This window comes from Pithys albifrons, chromosome 3 (assembly GCF_047495875.1).
Source record: "Pithys albifrons albifrons isolate INPA30051 chromosome 3, PitAlb_v1, whole genome shotgun sequence".
NCBI classification, from domain to species: Eukaryota; Metazoa; Chordata; class Aves; order Passeriformes; family Thamnophilidae; genus Pithys; species Pithys albifrons.
The window spans coordinates 65549227-65570537 of record NC_092460.1 but is presented as its reverse complement, the minus strand read 5'-3'; the positions used below and the strand labels follow the sequence as shown (position 1 = coordinate 65570537).

At 44.3% G+C, this 21311-nt stretch overlaps 1 protein-coding gene across 1 annotated transcript; it reads left to right on the top strand.

The window, feature by feature from the left end:
- Nucleotides 1-1632: 1632 nt before the first annotated feature.
- KCNMB4 (potassium calcium-activated channel subfamily M regulatory beta subunit 4) lies at nt 1633-20887 on the top strand. Its single transcript, XM_071549958.1, has 3 exons — nt 1633-2042; nt 12020-12147; nt 20367-20887. The coding sequence occupies exons 1-3, from the start codon at nt 1704-1706 to the stop codon at nt 20533-20535; spliced, it is 636 nt and encodes a 211-aa protein (XP_071406059.1). The 5' UTR covers nt 1633-1703; the 3' UTR covers nt 20536-20887.
- The last annotated feature ends 424 nt before the right edge of the window (nt 20888-21311 follow it).

The following is a 21311-nucleotide window of genomic DNA, read 5'->3' as shown; positions in this document are numbered from 1 at the left end:
TTGCTGTGTCACCCAGGAAGCTGTTGCCTTAATTTTTGTCTGACAGCACTCTGTGTGCATGAAACTGCAGGGAGTTGAATGGAGCACTAAAAATGGGCTGCTCAGAAGGTAAGACAGACAAGAAGTCACAGCCCATCTACATTGGGAAGGCAGGGCTGGAGCTTCCCTTCTGGTGTTAGTGACAAATCTACCTCATTAAATTTTTTTTTTTTTATATTATGAAAGCTATATGCAACAAAGCCCACCAATAGGAGACTGCTGTAACCCCAAGTGATGGCAGCAAAGCGTGACTGATTGGCAGTGGGTGAAGAGAGCCAAGGACTAACCAAGACAAGTTCAGTTTCTAATACAAGCACCTATTGCAGGTACAAGTGAAAAAAAATTTATCCCAGGCTAAGAGCTGGCATAGTATTTACAAATCCCATTGGTATCAAGGCAGGCTTCTACAAAGCAGCTGCCCTGAGAGCAATGTGGTAGTGCACTGGTGCAAGCAAGGACAATATTTACATCCATTTATATTCATGTCACAGCCTGGATTCTTAATAGCCTTCCTGCCAAACCTTGCTCAATAGTCCATTTGGAGAACCTATGGATCAACTTTATTTATAAAAGTTTGACGTTGCACTCTGCAGTGGAAAAGTGATTCAAAAAGGTGGCCAGCAGAAAGTGCTATTTCCCTTTTTTTTTCCTATATTTCTATACCTTCTTGTCTGCTGTGTCATCAAGATCATCTATCACCTCTGAAACTGTCACATTTTGTTCTAGCTAATTGCCTGTGATAAAGGCTACAGAATACAAATGTAACTATTGCTTATGGTACTTTGGCACCAAAGGGCTAGTTGTGTTGCCACAGTGGGAAATGCTGGGTCATAACCAAACTTTATTTGCAAAATAAATGTATTTTCTTGGATTGGTTGCTTTTCTTACAGACAGGCTTAGAAGAGAACACTTTCTAGGGTGAACCTTCAAAGGTCAGTATCTTCCTGTTGAAAGCAATTACTGTGTGTGACAGCTGTCATCTTGCTTCCTTGTTGTCTTCAAACACTGATGGAAGAGGCTGAGTCTGCCCCTGCTTGCAGATGCTGGATTTGGGGCTGGTGGAGCAAGGCACTTAACCCTGCACCCCCAAAAAGTCATGTTGAGGCAGGACAACATTTGGCCAACACCCATTATGTCCCTTCTGAGTTAATGAGATGCAAGTAGCAGCTGCTTCCTCATTTCCAGATATTTAGTTTCTCGAGTTCAGATCAGATTCTTCATGTAGACACCTTGCAGATTTTGAAGCATGGGGATGCTAAACAGGATTTAACACAGGGTCTCCAGGATTTAACCAAGCCAGTAGAGAGATGTTGGTTTGGGGGGATTGGAGAGGGCGCAACGCCCCCAAAGGCCCCACCCCCTCTCCCCTTTCTAGATATTGTACCTTGCATGATGGTACCCAGTATTAATCCGGACTAGCCCTTCCCAGAGCAAATCTCCAGGGTCAGATAATCCCGTTGCAAGCTGTCTCTTTCCACCCCCGGGGGGCCCTGAATTAGGTCAGACGGGATTAAATTTGCATTGTATTTATTTAATTTTTTTTTCGTGCTTATTACACGCACACTCAGCCTCGGAGAAGGCGGGGAGGGAGGCGGGGAGCGGCGGGAGCTTTAGCCGATGGCAGTGGCTGATGCCCGGCGGTGGATGCCAGCGGCAGCCGGGCGATGGCGAGGAGCCGGGCGGTTTACGAGTACACGGAGGCGGAGGACAAGAGCATGCGGCTGGGTTTCCTCCTCATCGCCGCCGGCTTGCTTTCCCTCTTGGGTCTGGGTTGTTGCTGGCTTCGCCCGGCGCTGCAGGAGCGGGGCGGCGGCGGCTCCGCCAACTGCACGGTGCTGGCGGTGCGGCAGCTGGGGGAGCGCTTCGCCTGCACCTTCTCCTGCGGGGCCGCCTGCCGCGGCACCGCCCGCTACCCCTGCCTCCAGGTGCTGGTCCGCACCTCCCGGTCCTCCGCGCCCGCCCTGCTCCATGAGGACGAGAGGCAGCTTCGCACCAACCCCAAGGTGAGACCCGCGAACGCCCTTCTCTCCCAAAATGAGGGGGGGTGGGTCCCGCCTCGGCGATGGGTGACTTTTCACGGCCCCTGGTGCCCGCCTTGGACGTCCCGTCCCAGGCAAGCGCCTTCTCTTCGGTGCGGGTTTTAATCTGGGCGGGGGTGGTCAGGAGTGGTGAAGTCGGGGAGCGTCCCTTCAAAATGCCACTCTGCTGTTGCTCAGCAAAAAGTAGTATATCTCTACAGTATATATAAACATACTATACACAGTGCATCTATATTTATATGTTGTGTGCATATATATATAGCATGTCAGCGGAAGTTTAGGCTCGATATGAGAAAGAGGTTCTTCACCCAGAGGGTGGTTGGGCACTGGAACAGGCTCCCCAGGGCAGTGGTCACAGCACCAAGCCTGACAGAGCTCAAGTAGCGTTTGGACAATACTCTCAGGTACACGGTGTAACTCCTGGGGACTGTCTTGTGCGGGGCCAGAAGTTCGAACCGATGGTCCCTGTGCATTTCTTCCAACTCGAGATATTGTGTGATTCTGTATAGCATAGTATAACATACTATGCATGTCTAATGTATAGTATACTACACGCTATACTACACACTACACTGCACTATCCTATATACTATACTGAATACAATATAATACTATATATATGCGTACACTCTATATGTGTATATATATACACACACATACACACTTCATCGCGACCATCCCCGTTCCCAGCCCATCCCTTCCGTGGGCGGCAGCGCTCCGGGAGCGGCGGAGGCTCCGCTACCGTTACCCCACCCCGGAGCTCCTTGGCGCCGGTGGGCTGCCAGGGAGAAACTCCTGCTGCCAGCGGGGAGGTCCGTCTGCTCGGGCGGTGCCCGCTGCCGCTGCCCTGTGTGTCCCAGAGGGTGGGAGGCTTCCTGGAGAAACTCCCCAAGCGCACGGGGAAATGTTACCGGAGCCGGTGCTGGCGGGGCGCCGGGAGAGCGCTGCGCCGAAACAGAAGTTACCTCCGTGCTGTTTAGATTTTTAAACTTATCCATCACCCACATGAAAAAGGACCAAATAAGGGAGTAATAAAATTGCATCTTAAAGCAAACTGGGATAGTCTGAAAGCTATGTGTGACTTGTGCTATCTTTTTCTTTAAGGGCAGTTATTCTGCCTTCTCCTTTCCATGCTGGGTAAAGATAGCCTTCACAGCAAGTCCCTTAAGTGGAGGAGATCTTATTAAGCAGTTTCCAGAAGAAAAAATGTGGCAGAATCCCTCTACCCTTGAAAAGACTTGAAATCGTGAGTGTGTTGGAGAAGGAAATTGCAGCTCGTTGACCAAGATGTGGATGTAGCAGAGTGTCAAGGGTCCTGTTAAGCATGATGCAGGTTCTGCTCCAGGGGCCAGAGGTCAGGCTTGGGTGTCCAGTTGGGCTGTGCAGCCTCACATCTCCTCAGTCATACTTGCACTGATGTGGCTGTCCCTTGGAAAGTGGATTAAGTTCCAAGCTTAGAGTTTGAGGGTTGTTTTTTTTTCCTTGGTAGCTTGTGGGCTTTTAAGGGTGGTTGGGGCAAAAATCAGCAGAGTGAGATGCAGGATGGTAAGTCTGACAGGATTTGGATTAAATTGCTGGCACTGCTCAGAAATGATGAGCAATGAAGCTGCAGTGCTGGATGGTGCCTGATAGCAAAGCAGGTGAAATGTTGGCCTGGCACAGCGCTTTACAAACTTCACCTTTCCCTGGCTGTGCTGCTGCCAACCTCCCTGTGGTGTGCTGTGAGTGCCTCAGCTGTCCAACCTCCAGGATTTCTCTAAATATCTCTCCATTTTTGGTGGGCAAGGGGTAGTTGGTAAAATGCAGGAGAAGAGCCACCCTTTCAATATGGGGTGAAGATGCCATGGTGCTGCAGAGGGTGCAGCATGGCTCTTCCTGAACACAGCCCAACGGACCTGTTGTGGCCGTGTCTGGCAGGGATGGGAGGTGGAAGATGGGAGGTGGGTGCTGAGTTGTCCCATCAGGATGCCTGGGCTCAGCAACTCCATCAGCTTCTGCAATTTCAGCAGAGACTTTCAAATTGGACTGTGACCACAGTATCTCTCTGAGTAGTCCAAGTGTTTTGGTTTTATTTCTTGATCCTATTTTCTTCTGCCTTTCTGGAAGTATGGTGGGAAAAGAAGGCTTGTACCTGCCTGCATGCTGGATTACAATTCTGCAGGGAGACACCCAGAGCTTCAGAAGTAATACCTGTAAATGTCACTCAGAAACCTATTTTCATTTAACAATTAATTTTATATTAACAATTAATAAGGAAACAGGGCTGTGTGTTGGCAGTGTGTGGTAGTTGCAAGCTCTTACAAATAAAATCTTTTTTCTTTGCCTTCCACCTTTTGTCTCGACGTGTGGGCTGTTTACCCTGTGATATCGATTGTTGAGGATTAAGTCTGATTTACCAGATGAGCCCAAGCAGGAAGGATGCTTTTTTTTTTGATGTAACCAGTTTCTCTGGTGGTAATTGAATTTAACTAGGTAGAAAACTACATAGGAAAACAAAAAAGTGCTCCAAGTATTTTTCCTGCCTTAAGAAGCTTATGTAAAACAAATACAAAATAAGAAGAAAAGTTCTTTAAGTCTCATCCAGAAAACATACCCTTGTAAGGGACTGAAGTTTGTTGCTTTGGTTATCCCCTTTTCCCCTAGTTCAATGTCTGTAGAGCCAAACAATTATACTCTCCTTTTAATTTTTGTTTTAAAGTCTCACCTTCTTTTAAAGCTTCCAGGATTTTATGCTGAAATATGTTAGTTAGAGCAACAGAGTAGGAATCTGCTGGATTTAATGCTCAGGATACAGTATGTATTTATGAATGAACACTTAGAGATTCATTAACCCTTCCTGTTCCCATTGTCTTCCTGCAGTACGCTTCCTTGTGTTCACGCAATTTGGCATACAACATGATAATCAGTTTCAACTAACTAGAAGGGAAAAAATTACCAATTTTGTTTTGAAGTCTTTGAATTTTAGGTTTTTAGCTGCTTCTCTTTTTAGGATAGCAAATTTCACCTGTAAATCAATGGTGTGGAAAAGGCATGGTTCAGACTCCTTAGAGCACATAATACTGAATCAGTCAGCAGCTTCACATCCCCAAAAATCCCCAGTGTATTGGACTAAAAACCTTCTACTTTCTGTAGTAGAGTGTGCTGGCATTTAAACATACTGCAGCTACGAATCTGTCTGTTCTAGCAAGGAAATACCTGTTCCAGATGCAGTAAAAAGAATTTTTTTCCTATCTTGCTTTTCAAGATATTCACATCATTGTACAGCCCAGGATTCATTTTAGCTCTTAAAGGATTATATAGCTGGGTCAGAGTTAATCCAGGAATGTATATATAAAGCACCGGACACGATTACATTTGTGTTCAGTCAAAGTGATTTGTGGATTTTTTTTTTTTATTCCTGTCTCAGAGGAAGAAATTTCATTGGAGTGACAGTAGCCTTTCTTCAGTTGCCTTGATAGCAATAATAATCTCTGAGATAAGGCTTAAGGGGGATTAATTCCAAAGTCAATTTGTTGCTATCACTCTCTGGCCACTGAGCACACCAGCTACACATACACACAATGCAGGGACCAGGCTGTAAGTTTGGTTGGGAAAAACGACAGGGGAGTATGTCAGTTGCTAAAAAGGTTTACTCTCTGCCTTTTTTGACTTTTCCATTTCTACACTTGAAGTGAAGAGTAGGGTCAGAAGAGCTTGCCCACTGCCTTGCCAAAAAAACTTTTAGGGGAGTGACTGATAAGACAAATGTTAGCAGCTCTACATCAGGACCTGGTTCTCTCCATCCTTGTCCCTGGGCAGGACAGCAGAGCAGCCACTCACTGTTCCTTGTCTGCACTCCACATCTGCCCATGATCCTGTCGTGCTTCTTTCTGTAACTGCTCCACCTGACAAGGTGATGTGGAGTTATCTTTTCTGTGCACTTGTAAATAGAAATAAGCTTGATTGTTGGACTCTCTTAAATATGATCCACGACAGAGGAGGTTTCATAACAAAATATGCCCAATTTTGCAATAATTTTGGGAGAGTCTGATACATCTGATGAAGCATCAAATCTGTGTTTGAGCTGGTACCCATGATGGGATAACTATGCAGATGTTGTCTAACAATTCATCTGGAAGCAGCCCCAGGGGCCATGGGTAAACCTCATCACCCACTTATCTCACTTGGGGCATGAACCACTGCCTTGATCCTGTGTGAGGGGTTGTGGGTTTGGTCACTCCTGGTGGGCTGTGCTGGTGAAGCATTGTCATCATGTTCACTGAGAGATGCAGGTGAGAACTAGACATGGTGCTCAGCTCTAGCTCCCTCAGTACAGTCAGCCTGAAGGGGGCAATTCTTTTGTATTAATGGAGGTAATCCACCTGCTCATCTCCTTCTCCAGTGGGATGGTTGTGGTAGCGCTTCCTCCCTTCAGTGCCATGGAGGTACCCTAGTAATGCATGGAGACAGTGACACACAGTTAGAAGCTCACATATTGCTTGGTGTGGGGGTTAACTCTGGAGTTCAGATGCCCACACAAGGCACTTTATCACTCCCCTCAGGTGGACAGGGGAAAGAAAATATAAGAAAAGGCTCTTGGATTGAGATAAGGACAGGGAGAGATCCCTCACCAGTTGCCATCATGGGCAAAACAGACTTGACTCAGGGAAATTAATTAGATTTATTGTCAATTAAATCAAAGAAGGGTACTGTGTAAATAAATCTAAAAACACCTTCTCTTAACCCTTCCCTTTTTTCTGGGCTTAACTTCACTCCTGATTTTCTCTATCTCCTCCGCTCCAGCAGTGCAGGGACAGGAAATGTGAGTGATGGTCAGTTCATCACACGTTGTCATTCCTTCCTCCTCACACTCTCCTACTCCAACATGGTGTTTTTCCCACAGGAGACAGTCCTCCACAAACTTCTCTGATGTGAGTTCTTCCCACAGGCTTCTTGAAATGCTCCAGTGTGGGTCCCTCATGGGGTCACAAGTCCTGTCAGCAAACCTGCTCCTGCGTGAGTTCTTCTCTTCACAGGACCACAGGTCCTGCCAAGACCCTGCACCTGCACAAACTTCCCACAGGGTCACTGCATGCTTTGAGCAGCCGCCTGCTCTGGTGTGGGGTCCACCACAGGTTGCAGGTGGGTATGTGCTCTGCTGTGGATCTCCATGGGCTGCAGGGGCATAGCCTGTCTCACGATGGTTTGCACCAGAGACTGCAAGAGAATCTCTGCTCCAGCACCTCCTGCTGCTACTTCTTCCCTGACCTTGGTGTTTGCAGGGTTGCTTCTGTCAGACAGTCACCGCTCTCTCCTGGCTACTATTGTGCAGCAGTTTTTCTTCTTCTTAAATATGTTATCTCAGAGAACTGTCTTTGATTGGGGTGCAGCAACAGGTCCATTTTGGAGTGGGCAGGCCTTGCTCTGTCAGACATGGGGGAAACTTCTGGCAACTTCTCACAGAAGCCACCCAAGTAGCCTCCCCTACTACCAAAACCTTGCCAAGCAAGCCCATACAGCTGGAGAACAGAAGTCAGAAATTGTTTGCTTTAGTGGTGTGTTGTACTTTTGCAGTGGTACTTATCTACAGCATCCTTTCCACTCCTTCATTTCATCACAAAGCTTTGCAATCTGTGTGGCATATCATGTGGAGCTTTGCCACACCAAACAAGTGGTACATGCTCTGTCCCACAGTTCAGCAGCAGCCAGAAGGATGGTCCTCAACAAGTCACCTGGCAACTGAGTTTGGAGGCTTGTTCCTTAGTGACATTGGTTTTCCTTCTGTTGGGCTGACTAGCTTCTACTTTGGGCCCTTACATCTGTTTGCATTTGAGACTTTCTTGGTCTTGTCTTGTAGGCTGTGTCTTCCAGGCTTGAGACAGCTTCTCTCAGAACCTACCAAGTCAGTCTTTTTCTTCAAGATGTGACTGAGTTAGGCAAGAATTAGTCTTTGAAAACCATGAAAAGCAGCCTAGAATAAACCATGGCCAAGAGTTCATGCCTCTGTTCTTTCTCTGTGATACAGAAGAAATTTGCTCTGATGAAGTATTCAGGAATCTTCTCAGGCAACTGCAGAAACACTGAAGTGAGAGCATCCAGCAGCACAGGCACAAATCTCACAAAACCTTGATGTAAAGATCTCTTAGCTGTTCACTGACATTTTTATTGAATTGAATTCTGAGCCATCTAGCCAAACACTGGCTTTGATTGAAGAGGAAATATTATTAGCCTGATACCAATTCTGAGCTGTGTAATTGAGATGGTATTGGAATTACATAAAAATTTTATTGTTGTTATGGCATAGTGTAGGAGGTGTGATTACAGTACCATGTATCAAAAGTTCTGTTGAAAAGGCCTCTGCTTCATCAGAGACATTCTGACTGTCTAATCTTGAGTGCTGTTCTCCAACTTCATTGTCACTTGTTTAAGGAAAAACCCATCAGAACAGTATAGAGTGGGATGCTTCCACTGAAAATGGATGTTGCTCTGTGAGTTGCAATTGAGCACCAGGTGTCCTAGTCTGTTTTCAAACAGTTGGCATTTGTTTATGTTTTGATGGCAGTATTTCATGCCATGTCTTGTGAGGGAGGGCTGCAGAATTAACATTTCAGAACCTGTCTGTTGGTAAAGTGGAAGTTATGATTCCCTTTTATCTGTCTGCTGAATATACATTGAAAGGCAATACAGTTGACCAAAGTCCCCAAGAAGTGTGCTTGGGAGGGTGAGTAAGAGAGATCCACCACCTATGTGGATGTGACGGAGACAAATGTTCATTGGGTTGGTGGGAAGTATGCTGACATCCTGGGGAGGTGATCAAGCTCCAGTGTTTGTGCAGCAGATGATAATTTCTCATCAGAATTGGACCTTGGGTGTTCACAGTAGCTCAAGACCATCATATTGAGTTGATGTTTCAGGGTGGCCCCTAGGATTCATATTTTGGCAGAGACCACTCCTCTCTTCAAGACTATTAATCCTCAACAGGCTCAAGCAGTGAGGTCACATCAATTTATGTCAGGACACTGGGTGTAACCTTTCTGTTCTCCACGTGAAGATAGAGAGGCTGAAATGTATCCAGCATGGTTTTTGGGACTACTTGTTCAGAGAATGTTGGGAAGTTTGAGTTATGAAGAGCATTCACTCTTGTCCCCAGCTGACAGGATCTCCCTCCTGTAGATACTGTCAATATTCCCATACACCATCTTGCTTTGGCAAGGGGAAAGGCAGAATTATTGAACAGAGAAGCTGTCTGTGGGCACCTTTACATCTTCCAAAAAAAAGAAAAATCCCTGCTCTGAAAAACTCAGTTTTTAGTATCTTCATATTGAGCTAAAAAGCATGGGGGCTGATAGCAAAAATTGTGAAGTAGTGTGATGGAACTGTCACGGGAGACTGTTACAGCTTGATACTTATTTGTTCAGATGGACATCTCTTGGGAAAACAGACCTCTGTGGTTGTTCCTAAGTATGAAACTCAGGATGGGGCTCAACAACAGTTCACTAGGTTCTGAACTTCATGAAGGATTCACATGATACGTTGTAGGGATGGAAGGTCTCTAAAGGATCCAGAGAAAATTTTACCAGGAGTGGTGGGGTGGTTGCTCTTTCATAGCAGAGAACATCAGTAGGCTGTAGCCATGAGGAAGAAACATTTCCGAGGAGAGGGAATACCCGTAGGGAGGCAGTACCAAAGGAATAGGAGTTTTTGAGATAGTTGAGGAAATTTAGACAGAAAAGTGTATATTGGTACTTAGTTGTTTTGTCTAGTTCTGCATTTTGTGTGATGGCTGAACAGTAGATGGCTTGAGGGGTTCTAAAGCTGGGGACTGCCTATGAGCTGGGGGCATGGGAAGGAGCAGGGTGGTGATTACAGTCAGATGTAGGCAGTGAGCAGACAGCTGGTGGGATATGGTACCATTTCCAAAGCAGAATCTGAAGTACTTCATAAAGGAAAACATCAGAGCAGTAAAGGTTGGGAGTACTGGACTCCAGGCCAAACAGGGAAGTGGGGACCAGCTGGATGGGGGAGCGTGTTGGTGCTGTCAGGGGGGCAGAGCAGAGCCAGCATTGCATTCAGGTGTCTTTGTGCCAAATTTGCTGTCTCCATCCAGCTGCTGCACAGATGTGTTTATGTACTGGGACCATGGAGGAAAGAGGGGGTGCTTGATGCTTCCAAAGTACACAATCAAACCAAAACCATTGCTGACCAGGGAATATTGTCTAAGATGGCAATAACTGGATGGGATAAATTCTGCGTTCTGGTTTCTGAAGTAGTGTGGTATTGCTGCTTATTTCTGTCCTTTGTCGTCAGCAATGGGACAATCCTTGTTTAGGGTCATCTGAACAGGGAAATAAGGGCAGCTCTGTGCCATGGCAACATTAGATGTGGGTCTTGTGAAAATGGAGGCCCTTGCACATGAAAAAGTCAAGTTTCATCTTGGAAGCAGGATGGAAGACCTTGCAGATTCTTTTCCAGTCTGAAGCATGGAATACACTAACAGCAATTGTATGTGCTGACAGAAATGGTCAGATTTTACATGATCAGAGGAATAAGATCCTGAAATTTCTCCCTTCCCCCTGGAATGGCAAAGCTTCAAGCTGTTGTATGGTGGAGATGGTCTTGTAGGTCTGTACAGCTAAGTTTTAATGTGCAGCTGGGGACAAGGTAGGCCCCTGTGAAACTTCACCAGGAGAGGAAGCACTTAGTAGGCACAGTGAGTCACAGTGATCTTTATTTTCATGTTGGAGAGCATATCTCTCTCCTTATTGTTTACTGCCTTCAGAATACTGTGAAGAAATTAACACTGTGTTCATATGTGGGTACCCCTTTAGGGGCATCCCGCACCCTACACCTCCTGCTTCCTCATCCTACCTAAGCAGGAGGCTTTTTAGTTACCTACACAGTTGCACTTTTTTCTGTTTGCAGCTCCAAATTTTAACAGAATTAAAATTCTATGTGTGCACCTGGAGCCTTGGTATCCATTTGTGCTGCAGGGTGATAAGCCTTTGTGTTACCCGAGGATCACCTGAACTGTGTTACTCAGTGTGGTTCAGCATCTCCTGTAATGATCTCCTCTATGGATGCCTGGTAAAAATAAGAGGGATTGTTCTTGGACACTTAGATCCTGATACTGCCAATACTTGATTCAGTGGACTATTTGTTTTCTATTGTTTAACTTCATGTGGCTAGGAGGTGTGTGAAAGGCAAGACTTGGGAACTAAGGTTTGTGCGTTTGTGTAACCCAAAGGGAAGCATCTGAAAGTGCAGTCCCAAGTGCACCAAGCTGAGGGAGGAACTTCCCTTGAGCAATTTGAGCTTTGAAGCAGATGTCTGAGGGTGAGATCTGCAGATAGCTCAGCTGCAAGCTCAACTATTTTTGACTTCTGTATAGCAGAAGGAGATGCTGAAACTTTCTGCTGAAGTGAGGCTGTGAACTTTTTACTTGTTTCGCTGGGTTGTAACAGTGGAAGAATACCTTCTTTTACTAGTGGCTATCAGCCAGATATCAGATATCCCATCATATGGGAAAGCTTGTTGGACTCTGAGTTATTCATTAGCATGATACTGAACAAAACCTATGGTTTATGTGCCTTGCTGAAAATAGGAAGTTATTTAAATCCAATCCATGCGTCTGCCTAGGAATTCATCAAAATGAAACAACCGTTTTCACATTCATCATGCAAAACCCAAGGTGTTCTGAGGTGGTTTGGTTTGATAATGGAATAAAACATGAAAAACCTTTATTTTGTTTCTGAGTGTTGGCATATTCATTTCCAGTACCTGCATGGAGTAACTAGCAACTGAAGTAAAGTTCAGCACACTTTTCTTTTTTGTTTCTTTGTAGCTTGTGCTTGTTTATTGTCTGCCCATTTCAGTCATGCCAGAATTATGAGGAAAACACAGAGAAGTGATGCCCTGTGTTCTTGAGCACAGAAGTAACTCTGTTTTGCAACATGTCTTGGCAGTGTTCGTACATCCCTCCCTGTGCAAGAGACGATCAGGAGAACTCTGAGAATGTCACATACAAGCAGAAATATTGGAAAGAGAAAGTGGGTTCCCAGCCATTTACATGCTATTTTAACCAGCACCTGAGGTGAGTAATCTCCATTTGGCTAGGCAGAAGTGCTTATGCATCTGTTCTACAGCTGCTCATTGGTTCTGTTTGAAAATACATATAAATGCATGCATATATATATATATATATATAAACACACATATACATATACATATATATATATACATACACACACACACCCTCCTCCAGAGGAAGGTGGTTTATCACACCAAGCTCATTACAGAACTTTGTAAGACACTTCTGTAGATGAAAAACTACACAGAAAACAAAGGAACATTTTTACCACTTGAAGTAAAATATAAAACTTTGAGGAAAGAAACCCTACTGTGTTCTACTGTGTTCATGAAAGAAAAGGGAAGATCAGCAAATACTAAAAACTAATTCAGGAATTGTGTTCACAGAGGATTAATGAATCAGATGTGTAATAAACATTCACAGAACTGCCAGGTTTCGTAAATGCTTGCAGAGTAGAAAGTTGTAACCTGATGCATCTCACCTTCTGTTTCAATTCTTACTTTTACTGCTTATGTTGTGACTTACATGTGCATGAGGGTGATGTGTGGTTTCCTTCCTTCAGTAAATGGAAAGGGGATGGAGTCCTTTTGCCTGTCTCTTTCTGATGGTGATATGCCAGCAAATAAAAGGTGGTGTGGTGGCAGGAGGAGGTTGCTCCTACCACACAAACACTTGGAAGTTAAACAAATAAGGGAGATCTAGGAGGAAATAGCTTGGGGCTTGCAGGTGCAGTTCAGGGCTCAGTGTAGGACTGTGGGCACCATATATTTAAGTTCATTTAGACAAACAGGAAGCAAATGGATGCTAGTGTGTGTTAGAACCTCGGATGAACTGGGGAGCTGGAGCAGGGTGGCAGGTGAAGTGCCTCACCCTTCTGTGGGTAGCCCACTGAGTGCCTTCCTTGGGTACTTCGGGTTTGTCCCATGCTGGCTATAATTATTGTCCCCTCCCTGGAGAGACCTAGTGTGCCCAGGATGGCAGTCTGCTCCTCTCATTACCTCCTTTCAGAGGTCTCCCACCAGCACTTTGTAGCAAAAATATTGTTCCTTGTAGAGGGGAAAGAAGCACTGCCTACAGCATGCACAGATTGGGGTATGCTGTGTGGTGACATCGGACCTGCCAGGAGCCTTCTTGGGGGGTCCTTTGGTCCACAAGGTGCCAATGCTTGAGTCTGCTAACCAGAAGCCTAGTTAGGATTTTGGTTTCCCTGGACAGGCATGTGCTGCCTGTTCCCCATGCTGCTGAGACGTGGGACCTGCAGCAGCCACTGCCTGAGGGGGTGGGAGAGTCAGAAGCATGGGATTGTCTGCAGGAGAAGTCATGGCTAGGATACATCTGAGCTGGTGGGGACAGGTTGTTGGCTTTTTTAGTCAGTGGAGAGAAATAGAAGCCTTTTTTCATACCCCCAAACAAATGCCTAATATAGGTCAGATGCCCAGAGATGGTTATTTCTCTGCTGTAAATAAGCATAGAGTGGTAAGTGTCCAGAGCTGTGTGAGCTGGTTCTCACATCACATTGAGGTGAAGCAAAGACAAAATTTTTCTAAGGCTGCATACCATTCAGCATCTACCATTTATGTAAGTTGATGGTGAGGAACTGTGCAACCCTCAGGCAAGGTTTTTTTTCTTAAAGATGCTGAATCCCAAACTGCTGCATATTCTTGCCAGTGCAGTGGCTGCCTTGAAATGCTGCCTTTTGCTGATCATGCAACAATTCATATACAGCAGAGGAGAGGCTCACTGCCAGAGATACTTGAAGATAGTCTAAGCTGAAGTTTGTACATTGTTTATTTTCTACTGGAGATAAGAATGAACTCTGGAAGATAAGTTTTGCTTACTAGGAATGTGGTTGTTAGGTATACTTTTAGAGCAATGATGACTAAGCAGCTTGTGAAGTGGTAAAAAAAAAGAGCATAACAAAGTGGGGAGAAGTCTGTTCACTTCAAAATAGAAGTGCACATATTTTCTATCAGGATTTTTTTCACTCTGTGGATAACCTAAGTATTCTGTGTCAGTTTGTTTAAAACATATAGAGATTAGTTCCTTAGAGAGAGTATTATTTGCAATATTAATATTCTCCTTTTTGAAAAGGCAGAACAAAATTCTAGGTAAATATATAGACAATGAATTAACATCATCCATTCTTCATCAAACTTTATTTAGCTTCCTTGTCAGAACTTTTGCTGCAGACAGAATGTACTCTTAGGTAACATCTCCCTTCAGTTTGGTGGTGCACATTTCAGCTGGCTACTTTGAAAAGAAAAAACAGATGCAATTCTCAAGAGTTCAAAGTTATACAAAGGGGATGAGAAGCAGACTTGGCAATTTCTGTCATTCTTGGTTAATATAAATGGAGACACCTAGCAAAACTAGCTGGCTGATATTCATCTTAGAGAACCCAAGAGCAGCTTCATTTGGAGCTCAGTGCTTCGCTGAAAAGCAGGGTCTTGCTTTGTCACCGTGGGCACTTACCTTTAGTGCCCCACTCCTCTCTGGCTAGCAAGTTGCAAATTGCATGGGAAAGTTGCTGCTCTGGACCCCTGGTGAAGATGCCTCTTTGTTTCCATCATGATATTCCAGTCTGAAGGGCACCCTGCCCAGCAGAAACCAACCCCAGGATTTTGGAGCACAAAATAAAGGGCAAATTCAGAATTTCTTGGACTGTTGCCAAAGGTTTGAGAAGGCACTGAACTCTAGTGCTTCAGTGTTCTGGATCTCACAGCAAGTGTCCCAGGGAGTCTGTAGCCATGACCACATGCAAACAAGGGTCACGGCTGCCTGTCCTAAAACAGAATGCATAGGGAAATGGGTGAGATGGGGGACATCCTGCTGCTTTATTTTTTCCTGTTTCAGGTCTCACTGACATCCAGAACAAGAAAAAAAAGATAAACCAAGACTGCCATCAACTCAGACTTCTCTGTCTCAGAGTTTTGAAAAGCAAACACTGTCTAGTGATTAGCAACAACCTGTATGTTGTTGAGGCACCCTTCAGGGTCCCCATTTATCTGGGAATAATTATGTGTAGAAGCCAAAGGTGCTCAGCTATTAGGGCTGCTAATCCATAAATGCTGAAACATAAATCTTGGTTTGCTCTGTTACTTCCCACTTTTCTAAATTGATTCCCTTCAGTCAGAAGATGATGTTGCTGTTTCCTGTCCTTCCTTTTATTTCATCATCTGTGGAGAAGTGCTTGGGCCCAAGGGAGAAAAGACTTTACCCTTAGTAAGACATGCACTGCCCCAGCATGCAGGCATCCAGCTGAGTATTCTCTGCATCTTGCAAGATTAAGGACAGATAAAAATGGATGCTTGTCAGAGTGAAGGGATGTGAACAACTGTGGGCAAAATAAGTGTATTGCAAACATCTAATTCCAGATTGTTTGAATACAAAAAATATTTGTAAGGTTTCCATATCTGTCAGCTTTCATTAAGTACCATAAGTTGCACAATGTGTTTCATAAGTGATGGCTGAAATCACAGCATCACAGAATCAGCTGGGTCGGAAAAGACCTCTGAGATCATCAAGTCCAACCTTTGATCCACTACTGCTGCAGTTACTAGACAATGTTTATATGCCTGTAACTTTTTGGTCCTACATGACTTTTTGGTAATCTCTGCACTGCAGTTCTTCCCGTGATGTTCAGTAATTGCTCCAATGGTTCTGATGGAGGCCTGCTTTCTCCAGTGTTGGTTTGAACTACTTGGCGGCACCTAACAGGGATGTGTTGTATAATGCAACTAATCCAGTTATCCTGGCTCAGAGCTCCACAAGGGTCTAGCCCTGAGCTCAAAGTCCTCCTAAAAATAAGTCCTGGTCTCACCTTTTAGCAATGAAAAGAAAATTCCTTCCTCTTTGTCTGTTAAGTGAAAAGGAAAGTTGTGTTTCCAGAGTTAAGCTAGTGACTTCTTCAGGGATTGTTTTTCATTTGTTCTTTCGTTTTTCACTCTGGAGCTGATGCTGGGCAGTAGTGCTGGTGCTGCACAGTGGCCATCACTGTTTGCAGCAGAACCAGGTCACAATGCCTGAGCAGGGCTTGCAAGTATGCTGGATTTTATCCCCTTGGTCTAGGTATCTTTCTTGCCTCTGTCACTGTTTTGTGCACAGATAACTGGTGTTCAGAGTTCAGGTGCATCCCCTCAAGAGGCTTTGCATTTACTAGAGAGCTGAATGGCAGCATCCCTAGAAACAAGATGTTGCCCATAATAGAGATTAGGGAGGATTATGTGCCACCCCTCTGCCAACATCTTTGAACTGAAGTATTATATGACAATCATAGAGCAAAGATAGGTTTATTAAATGCATTACACTTACAGGGATGAGGTGATATATTTGATTATATCTGCTGATTTTCACAGGGAAAATAAACAAGTTTCCAGGAATGGTGTACCTCCTTTGGGTTCAATACCACTGCCTCAGCACAGGGGCAGTGATGTTGTGGGAGCTTCCAGCAAAGACACATCTTTACCATGAGAAGGTTACCTTCAAGGACAGATTACATTTCCCTTTCTGTTTCCAAGCCAAACAACAAGCCTTCAGATTTTGGGAACAGGCAGGTCACCTTCAAAATGTAGCAAAAAAAGTTCAAACCTGCAGTTTCAGTACATGCTAGCCTTGCCGTGCAAAACCAAAGCAATTTCATTTTTGTGTTTTGAGTGTCACAGAATATTCTGAGTTGGAAGGGACTCAAAAGGCTCATTGAGTACAACTCTTCACCCTGCACAGGACTGCCCCAAGAATAACACCATGTGCTTGAATGCATTGTCTGAACACTTCTTAACTCTGTCAGGCTTAGTGTTGTGTCCACTTCCCTCAGGAGCCTGTTCGAGTGCCCAAACACTCTCTGGCTGAAGAACCTGTTTCTAATATCCAACCTAAACCTGCTCTGACAAAATTTCAGGCCATTCCCTTGGGTCCTGTTTCTGGACACCACAGAGAAGAGATCAGTGTCTTTCCCTCACGAGGAAGTTGCAGACTGCAATGAGACCTCCCCTCAGTCTCCTTTTCTCCAGGCAGAACAGACCCAGTGACCTCAGCCGATCCTCACATGGCTTCCCCTCAAGGCCCTTCACCATCTTCATTGCCCTACTTTGTACACTCTCTAATGGCTTAATATCTTTCTTATATTGTAGTGCCCAAAACTGCACACAATATCCAAGGTAAGGCCACCCCCGTGCAGAGCAGAGTGGGACAATCCCCTCCCTGGGCTGGCTGGTGATGCTGTGCCTGATTCCCCCCAGGACAGGGTTGGCCCTCCTGGCTGCCAGGGCACTGCAGACTTATATTCAACTTGCCATCAACCACGACCGTTTCTGTGGCACTACTTTCCAGCCTCTCATTTCCCAGACTGTACGAGCATCTGGGATTGCCCCATCCCAGGTGCAGAATCCAGCACTTCCCCTTATTGAACTTTTTGTGGTTGGTGATTGCCCAGCCCTCTAATTTGTCCAGGTCTCTCTGCAGGATTTCCCTGCCTTTGAGGGAGTCAACAGCTTCTTCTGGTTTTGTGTCATCTGCAAACTTGCTCAGTATCCCTTCCAGTCCTGTGTCCAAGTCATTTATGAAGATGTTGAAGAGCACAGGGCTCACGATGGAGCTTTGTGGAACCCCACTAGTGACAGATCTCCAGTCTGATGTCACCCCATTCACTATTACCCTCTGTGCTGAACACGTGAGCCAATTGCTCACCCACCACATGATGTGTTTATCCAGCTGTGCTGGACATTTTGTCCACAAGGATCCTATGACAGACAGTATTGAATGACATCAACTGGCTTCCCTTGATCAGCCAGGTGGGTTACTTTTTCATAGAAGGAAATCAGATTTTATAAGCAGGACTTTCCTCTCATGAAGCTGTGTTGGCTGTGACCAATGACTGTGTTGTCTTTCAGGTGTTTTTCAATACCTCCCAGAATCGAAGTGAGACTGGCAGGTCTGTTGTTTCCAGGGTCATCTTTCTTGCCCTTTTTGAAAAGTGGGACAATGTTAGCCACCTTCCAATCAGCTGGGACCTCTCTGGATTCCCAGGACTGTGGGAATTGATCCAAGTTTGTTCCACCATTTTTTATGCTGAGTCAGTACCAAGAGGATACATCCCAGAGGGTCTCTTAGTTCTCCTGTGTGTCAGGTCATCATCCAGGCATGCTGCTCCCTCCTTTTGACTAAAGAAGTGTATTTAATGTCTTAAATTTGGTGCCAGTAGCCATTTAATGAAGTATTTTTGGAGAACCCAATCATGTCTTGTTGCACTATCTGAAGAGATGCTGTGCGCAGTTGACAGTGAGTCACTGCACACGTTCTGCCGGGTAAGAATTGCACAGGGACACTTGCTGAGGCTAAGAATAGCAATAATAGCCATCTGAACCCAAACCTCATCTCAAGGCTTAATTAAAGGCCTCTGTCTTTGACTCTTTTCCAAAAGGGAAATACTTTTAAATTACTAAGTTAAAGTCACACCTATAATGAGTGCTTGGCATCTATTGCTGCTAACTTTGGTAGATATGTTTTTGAAAACATTTAAGATTCAGTCAAAGCATATCTTGTTTTCCCCAATCATACTTTCTTTCCTTTAACTGAATCCAATTTTCTAAGGGTTTTTTCTGCTTGCCCCTTATTTTTGAACTGTTTGATCAGTATTTGCCTTTAAAAGTACTTAAAATTCAATGTCCCTCATAAGCTGAGAGTGGTGAAAATTGAATGCTGCCTACTTATGGCCTCCTTGCCAACTAGCAAGATGATAATACAGTAAACATTAGAGAAGCAGTATTATACCTCCTGTGAAAGGGTTTTTCTGTTCAGGTGCTGTCATTCATATGGCATAGACTAGTGAGTTTGCACCTATAAATTTAATACTATTTGTTCAATTTATAGTCTCTTCACCTGTGCCTGCTTATATATATGGGGGATTTTGGTTAAGCAGACTTCACACATTCCACTGTTGAATACACCTGGGGTTCCTTTGATCATTTTTCATGTTGCGGAATTTCAAATTTTATGTAGCTGAGCAGCTCATAATCAGAGTCTTGCTCCTTACTACACAAAGAGAGATGCGTGGTATCAGCCTTGGGGACTTGCAGGCTGGCAAGGATCCTCCATGCAGCAATTTTGGGTGAGAGACTCCCAAATGCAAATGCAGATGCAATGAAATCTAGGATTAGGTGTAGCTTGGCAGTCTAGACCCATTAGCTCCTTAAGGATGGATTAAACTCCGTAGATTTGCAAACATCCACATAAATCAACTTCTCGCTGAAAGAACAAGAGTTTCTTCTTGTTTCCCCTGCAGAGAATATATTCTTAGTGCTGCTTTCTGATCAGGATGAAGCTATTGTGGGAAAGACAGCACAGTCATTGAGCAGGTATCTGCTCCCATGTGCTGGTGTGTTAGGAGAGCTTAATTCCCAGGACCTGGCTGGATGAACCTGGGTTTCCAGGATTTTAGGCTGTGAGGTTTGTTGCTCCAAGTAGTGTCAGATAGCACTGACAAACCAACATGTGATGGGGGTCTTCAATTAAGTCAGGACCACTATGAGTCAAGACTATAGCTATTTTCTTAATTGGAGAAAGTTCTGTTTCTTTCCTTTGTAGGTAGTTTTCCAGAAACTGCATGTCTCTGACTGTAGGTGGGAAGGCAGCAGCAAAGTGCAAATGCTGTGAGACTAATAAAATAACTGCTAAACTTCAGGGAGAGCAGAAAGAGCCAGAGCTGAGGAAAACTTGCCATCGGATTTCTCAGCTGAATTCCCAGACTTGGAAGAGGTCTCATCAGGAGCCTCCATGGACACATCAGTACTCCAAGCTAAAAGGGAACCCATTGCACAGGGTCTGATGCCATTTGAAGTAGACATATGTAAATGCTGCCTGGTATTATGTTTTTGTTAGAGTGACTTTATAATCCACGGTCAGTGTGATACTGTAACTCTCAGGGATGTTTGCAATGACCACAACCCCAGCAGACCTAGAGTACCAAACCTTTTTTTTTTTTTTTTTTTTTTCCCCAGATGAACTTAGCCTGTAAACACTTCAAGTGGAAAGCTCTTATAGCCCACCCTGAGTGCTAGTGATAAACGGGCAAGTGAAAGAAGTGAATGAAATGGTTCACTTAATAATTTTCTAACACTGTGGCAAATCAAACACTTACTCTTTCCATGGTAGATGCTTTCCACTTATGATGAATTGATGTTGAGCTGATTTGCATTTTCTCTATCTTCTTTTCCTCCTCTTCACAGGCCAGATGATGTGATGCTGAAGCGCACCCATGATGAGACTGTCCTCTTGCACTGCTTCCTCTGGCCTGTGGTGACGTTCTTGGTTGGAGTCCTTATTGTGGTCCTGACCATCTGTGCCAAGAGTTTGGCTGTCAAGGCAGAGGCAATAAAAAAGAAGAAGCATTTGTGAGTGGGAAGTCTGCTGATGGAAAAGAAAAACCTGCAAGAAGGTCTCAAGTGGGAAAGCTTGACACACCTGCAGGTCGGCGGGGCACTCTTCATCTCCTTCCAGGGTCTGATCTGATGGTGGACTTGGTCTTGACTCAGGATTTTTCTTGGGAGACTTCCCCATGAAATGCCAGCTAATTGCTTCTTCTGCTATGACAGTAAATAAGTATATTCTACCAAAAAAAAAAAATCTACACTGCACCAAATATTCTGTGTGCTGTTAGTGCTGAACAGCAGCTGCCCAGGTCCTAGTGGAATTGAGACAGTTTATAGAACTCCCTGATGATGCTCATTTCATCTCCACAAAGTGAACTTTGCTAATGTTTAATATTAAATATTTAAAATATTTACTTTAGATAGACCATATTTCCAAAATAATAAAATTTTATTGTTTTGCTTTTTTAACCTTTGAATTTTATTCTTTTTCTTTTTCTTTTTTTTTTTTTAAGAAGCTTCAAGGTAAACATAACACTGTGCTGATTTGGTGTTTTTTTCACTATGTAGAACTTAATTTTAGAATTCAAATTTTAACTTCTTTCTAGACGAAATCTTTCATCATCACCTGTTCATTGTGATGAAATGTAGAAATCTCTCAAAAATACTTCACAAAAAAAAAAAGAAACAATTATTGGAAAGATGATTGAATACTGGTTCCAATTTTATTGCCTCAGTGGTATTTAGTTGCTACAGTTATTCTTGTCCCCTCTCAGATATGCTTTTTGTGAATGCTCTCAGGCT

Bases quoted from the DNA above. Each gene is read 5' to 3' on its own strand.
- KCNMB4 (XM_071549958.1), top strand. From the start codon at position 1,704: ATGGCGAGGAGCCGGGCGGTTTACGAGTACACGGAGGCGGAGGACAAG. The intron at 2,043-12,019 runs GTGAGACCCGCG...ATGTCTTGGCAG, and splicing joins AGCTTCGCACCAACCCCAAG to TGTTCGTACATCCCTCCCTG. The intron at 12,148-20,366 runs GTGAGTAATCTC...TCCTCTTCACAG, and splicing joins TATTTTAACCAGCACCTGAG to GCCAGATGATGTGATGCTGA.